Genomic DNA, 6,363 nt, shown 5'->3' with positions numbered 1-6,363 from the left:
GCTTCTTTCATGCCCAGATTAAATGGGGAGTCTAGTTTGGCTGGATGTTTTCCGTTTGACTTAGTTGTAGGTTTTATTTAATTATTTTTCAGTTTCCAATTTTTAGCAAAACCAATTTATATCAGCTTACATTTTTTTCCATTTTATTATTTGAGTGAACTCAGTTGGATTTTACTGTCTACCTGCCTCATTACAGGAAAGTATGATGATTTTTTGTGCTGTATTATTATACAAACAAACAATGTTTGAATAAGGATTAAATATTTCACTGTAAACAAGCTGAATGAAGCCATACCTGTGGAGATATGGGATTTTCTCCAGGTTTGTCTGGTTTTGCGGCAGTGGTTTTGAATGTGGTGTATTTTGCACATACCAGCCCATCTGAAGGTTTGTTTCCATGGTGATTGATTTGACTTTGAAATATTAAAATGTCAGATTTTCTAAACTAGAACCACTTCTGTTGCTACTTTCATTTTTTTTGCTTTTATAATTCTCAGATTGAAATCATTGCTGACCACAGGAGTCACCAAAAACAAGTAACATTATATAATGTATTTTTATGACTTGATGGTTAATGCTTAACAAATCAGTGCTTCAATGAATAAGGGAGATTAGGGCAAGTTGTCACAGGGTAATTAGATTGAGTCGGTTCAGATACTAAAAAAGTACTTTTTCTCTAGTTTTGTTCTCTGGACAAAGAAATATTCATAAATGTCATGTTTGTTTTATACAATTTACTAATTAATTAATTCATGTTTTTTTTTTTTTTTTTTTGCCCAGCAGAAACTGTACATTTTCTTTATAATCTTGCAGTTCCATTAATTGTTTTGTCCTTCATATTTTTTTAAACAGCAGCTGTATAATAGCAGTTTCCCACTGTGACAAATGAATATTCAGTGTGCCAGTATAAGTTCCCTAGGTAATGATGGAAATGTTCAGTTGTCAGTCAATTGTTTAAAAAAAGCTATTAAAAACACATCTTTCTTTGTTGTCTATATTGCAATTTAGTGACATTTCTAAGGGTGGCGCAATTACTCAGGGAAGCCGGTGAGCGCCTCTCCCCGACAAACTGAGAACTAAATGTTGAGTGACTAATGCTAATTCAGAAACGTTCTATTCAGTGTTTTTATTTAGCACATACGTTCTTCCTGTGAAAAAGGCCTGTGATGTATGAATCAACTCGGACTTTATGGAAATATCCAGTAACTTGTGGTGGCCTGTGCAAGTGACAGGTGAGTGAACAACTGTCTTTTCACAACCGTGTAATTTACGTACGTTACTGGTGTAATAAACTGTTTAACTCGGAGCTTTACAACAATTGCCTGTGAAAAGAGAAAAAAAAAAGATTTTACATCTATATATTTTTACCACAGTTGGCAAGCTGTAATCGCAAAACTTCACGTCAAGATAGAGCCCATATATTTTCACCTGTTTATAACCGATGTTTTGGTTACTTAACCATTGACGGAAAATTACAATTTGCGTTGCGCGAGAAAAACATTTAAAAAGTATCAATAAAAATAACAGAATTGAGCACGAAACAATATATATCACTCGTTAGAAAAAGTCAACCCCACCCCCTTCTTAAAATTCGCGCTGTATTCACTACTAGTGGTCTTTTGTAAGTTGGGCAAAAGAGTTGTTAAAAGCAGGTTGAAATGGCAGGAAACACCAGGCGAGATATATTAATAAAGGACTGGGGGTTACAGAGGGAGTGAGAGAGAGAAAGAGAGAGAGGTGCACAGGGAGGAGGAGGGGGAGGGGGGGACCTGTTACTGCTGTGCCAACTGCGCAAAAGCGCACAGAAATGTTATCCGCTTGAATCAAGATAGCATTCTCTTGATTCTTTTTCTTATCAAAGCTTTTTTCAAGACAAAATGTATTAATTTTACTCTCTTAGCATGTCTTTAGTATTTACGAAGTTAATCAGCACCCTCTTTTGACATAAGAGGACCCTGCGTCTCCATGCGCCTTTTCTTACAACTCACCGTTCCTAACATTTAACGCCATTTAAATGTTTGGAGACTAGTGCTGCGAGGATGTGGACGCTACCGAGGACCCGGTTGGCGCACTGTAACGGATCGTCGAGCAGCGACGAGAAAGAAATCGCCGTAAACATCGGGGGTGTGCGGCTCGTGCTGTGCGGAGACATTCTGAACCGCTATCCGGACAGCAGGCTCGCCGAACTAGTGAACTGCTCAACTCGGAGTTTTGATGTCATTTCCTCGCTCTGCGATGACTACGACCCTGGAAAACGAGAATTCTACTTCGACAGAGATCCCGACTCGTTTAAATGCATCGTGGAAGTGTACTACTTTGGAGAGATCCATATGAAGCGCGGAATCTGCCCTATTTGTTTTATCAAAGAGATGGAGTTTTGGAAGATCGACTTGAGCTACTTGGACGAATGCTGCAAGAGTAACTTAACTGAGAAGGAGGAAGAGTTGGCAGAGATTGCAGACAAGGTGAAACTGATCCTGGATGATCTGGAATGTGACCCTAACGTGAGCCGCACTGAAAGGTGGCAGAAGTTTCTCTGGAAGCTCATGGAGAAACCAGAGTCCTCGCTCCCCGCACGCGTAATTGCCGTCGTGTCCTTCCTGTTCATTCTAGTGTCATCTTTGGTGATGTGTCTCGGGACCATACCGGACCTCCAGGTGGAGGATTCCGAGGGGAACCGCGTTGAGCACCCGACCCTGGATGCCATCGAGACGGCGTGCATCGGCTGGTTCACGGTAGAGTACTTGCTGCGCCTCGCATCGTCCCCAAACAAGGTGCGCTTCGCGCTCTCCTTCATGAACATGATAGACTTCTTGGCCATCCTGCCGTTCTACGTGGTGCTGGTTCTCACGTGCCTCGGCACGGCCATGATGGAGCTGGCCAACGTGCAGCAGGCGGTGCAGGCGCTCCGCATCATGCGCATTGCGCGGATCTTCAAGCTGGCGCGCCATTCTTCTGGCCTGCAGACGCTCACGTACGCGCTCAAACGGAGCTTCAAGGAGCTGGGGCTGCTGCTCATGTACATGGGAGTGGGCATCTTCGTGTTCTCCGCGCTAGGGTACACCATGGAGCAGAGCCACCCGGAGACGCTGTTCAGAAGCATCCCGCAGTCCTTCTGGTGGGCCATCATCACCATGACCACCGTCGGCTATGGGGACATCTACCCAAAAACCACCCTAGGCCGGTGCAACGCGGCCATCAGCTTTCTGTGCGGGGTGATCGCCATAGCGCTGCCCATCCACCCCATCATCAACAATTTCGTCATCTATTACAACAAGCAGAAGGTGCTAGAAACCGCCGCCAAGCACGAGCTAGAACTCATGGAGCTGCGCGAGCTCGAGCTCGAGGTGAGAAGCTCCTCGCGCAGGTCTGACGCGCCCGGGAACGTGTGGGAAGGTGCCTTGCGCGCGTCGCGTAGCGATACATACATCCCGCTCCTTTCGGGAGCGCACAGAACTGAGAGGGAGCCCGTGAAGAAGAGAAGCCTGACCTAGGCCAAACATGAAAGAAACTTGCAAAGCACTTTACGTTTCACGAGAGCTTGTGTTATTTTGGTCAATGTGCGCTATAAACTGCTGTGCTGCAGTGTGACCGTCAAGCTGCTTGTGGTGTTTTCACTGGACATCAAAAGTCAGTTCCTCTTCAAAAGTGTTATTTTGTCTTTACTAAATAAAGTGCATGTCAAACTTCACGCGTATGTGTTTTAGATAACAACCAAAATATTTACATCAACATAATCAGAATCATACTGAACATACACACACATACAATGAGCTACAAGTGTGAAATCAGTATCATACATGATCACCACCCTCCTGAGGTGACTGTAGAAGTTGTAAGTGTAAAAATATGAAGGATTTACAGGACACAAACCAAATTTGAGGTAAGAAAGTATAGTTTAACACTTTTTTAATTTAATTTTTTATTTTAGATCATATTAATGAATGGTAAATTATTAAATTGATATTATGAATTGGCTTCAAGTCAAAATTGTGATGAGGGTAGCATAAAAATTAAGCAAAATTCTATTTTTATACATGTGTAGGCCATTCATTCATTCATTCATTCATTTCTTAGTATTGGTGTTACCACTCTTCCCAGTGGGTTAGATTTTAAGAACATCACTCCTTGAACTTGACAGTAATTTCTATAATATATATATATATATATATATATATATATATATTATAGAAATTATATATAGAAAATATATATATAGAAAATATATAATTTATTTTCCTCAAATGCAGATTTTAGATTTTATTGGTTGCTAGGAAGCAACTGTCTGATGACAAACATCAACCATCTGTCTATTTTTATAATACTGGTGTTTTTTTTTTCTCCCATTCTCAGTATTATAAGGACTTACAAGCATGTAGACATGAGAGAGATATTCTCAGACATTCTTTTCTGGAAGGAAGAGTGTGCAACTCAGGTGTTGGCAGAGCTACAGGTGAGTCTTGCATTTTAAGCAACGAATCTTCAAATTAAATAATTTACACTGTCCTCAACTTTCTCGTTCTCTCTCTTCCTCTCTATATCTGTCTCCTAACCTCTGCACAGTGATCAGATTTCAAGTGGTCAGTGCTATATACAGTTGTAAATGGGGTCCAAAACAAATTGTGATTACTTGCAGCACATTTGGAGGTACTCAGAAATGCATGTAACCACATTGCATTTATAGTGTAAAATAACAGTATTTGTCCTTGCATTATAGTGTTGTTCACAAGTGCACTATTTGCTCAGGTTTGCTTAAAAACCTTCGCGGTCAGCACAACAGGTGTTTGAGTGAGCTGATTATTTTGCTTTACATCTTGAGAGAGTTTTAATCTCATCCTTATGTTGCCGTTTCCTGATGTCCAATTCCTGACTCAACATTCCAGCACAGAGATAAAAACAAATGAGTCACAGAATCCACCCAAACATGCCGGAATTCAGCGATGAGCCACTGGAGGCTAAGAATAGGACCCCCAGCATGTTGTGGGCCGGTGTCAGTCATGAGAACCGATACTGAGCGCTTATGGAGGGAATGTGTGTCTGGTTGTTATATAGAGAAGCATTTGAACATGTCTGCACGGCAGGGGGTTCTCACATACACCCTCGAAATGCTCTGACAAGATGGCTGCCCTGGCACCTACAAGCGTGATGAGATAGCTGACATGGTTTAGATTTGCAGCGTGAGGAGTATGGGTATGCTTCTGTGTGGGTTTGTGTGAATAGTTGAAAGGCTTCTTTTGGGTGTACGTTTATTTTGTTCTCTGCAATGTGTACTTCTTTTATATAACAGTTTTAGTGTTTCTGAAAGTTTATATTGAATATTGTTATACATGTACATGTTTGAAGCTTTGATTCTTGCACAGTGAGTTGAGCCCACCTGTGCTGTCCTCCAATCAGCTCTCTTGGGCCCCCATCGCCATCACTGTGGTTAGAGAACATCTATTCCAATTAACAGGATCTAAACAAAGCTCAGCCATAAAAATGCCACTAAATTTTGTTTCCATCTGGAACTGTTGTGTGTGATGTTCTGATCGAGAATACCTGTCTGTTCCATAAACACTGATAAATATGACACTGATAAACACTGATAAAATGTTTTATTGAAATTTATAGAAACCATTAGCTGTAGATGATAAAGGTAATAAAAGGTGTAAATTGTATTCTCTGAAAATTACAAGTGGCAATATCAAATAAGTGTATAAATTTAACGATGACTGATTTAGTCGTGTAATCTGACGGCCATAAACAGGGTTACCCTAGCTTTTGACCAGTACATTTTTATAACTTGACCCTTTAACACTAGCTCTCTGTTTTATTTCTATTCTATCTTCTTATAAAAAAAAAAAAACTTGATGTGTGCTGCATTAGACCAACCAGGACTTGTCACAACACTTACTTATTGTTATTTATTTATTTTATTTTTTTGGTTTAATGGCTTATTTTGTCTTCACTCGTAAGTCACTTTGGATAAAAGCATCTGATAAATGAATAAATGTAAATATATGATATTACGACAATTTTCTGAGAATACACCTTATATCTTTTTAAGGCGAGACACTGCAGGTGAATAGGGTATTTTTTTTTACTAATAGTTATCGCCTTACTTACCTAGTTGATTGATTACATTCATAATTGCAAACATTTTTTGTATTACAAGTTTTCTAAAATGTTAGGTTTAACTATGCAAATGAGGCATTATTTAATGAAATATGCACTAATTTGCATACATTTCTAGTACAAAAATCTAAACACTGGATGAAGTCAGTTTCAAAATTCTTGTTTAATTTTTTTGACATATTACAGTCAAAAGTTTTTACAGAGGGAATTTTTGAATCTCATTTTGTCACTCCATAATTCAGAAAATAC

The 6,363-nt window shown here is 39.8% G+C and overlaps 1 protein-coding gene across 1 annotated transcript; it reads left to right on the top strand.

The window, feature by feature from the left end:
- The first annotated feature begins 1,192 nt into the window (after nucleotides 1-1,192).
- On the top strand, nucleotides 1,193-3,978 carry kcnf1b (potassium voltage-gated channel, subfamily F, member 1b). Its single transcript, XM_058795652.1, has 2 exons — nucleotides 1,193-1,232; nucleotides 2,025-3,978. Exon 2 carries the CDS (start codon nucleotides 2,040-2,042, stop codon nucleotides 3,492-3,494), a length of 1,455 nt encoding a protein of 484 aa, XP_058651635.1. The 5' UTR covers nucleotides 1,193-1,232; nucleotides 2,025-2,039; the 3' UTR covers nucleotides 3,495-3,978.
- Nucleotides 3,979-6,363: the final 2,385 nt, after the last annotated feature.

The sequence above is a fragment of the Onychostoma macrolepis genome, chromosome 13, assembly GCF_012432095.1.
Source record: "Onychostoma macrolepis isolate SWU-2019 chromosome 13, ASM1243209v1, whole genome shotgun sequence".
Lineage (NCBI taxonomy): Eukaryota > Metazoa > Chordata > Actinopteri > Cypriniformes > Cyprinidae > Onychostoma > Onychostoma macrolepis.
The sequence above is the reverse complement of the archived record's forward strand: the minus strand, read 5'-3'. Positions and strand labels throughout refer to the sequence as shown.

Coding starts and splice junctions, on each gene's coding strand:
- kcnf1b (XM_058795652.1), top strand. CDS start 2,040: ATGTGGACGCTACCGAGGACCCGGTTGGCGCACTGTAACGGATCGTCG.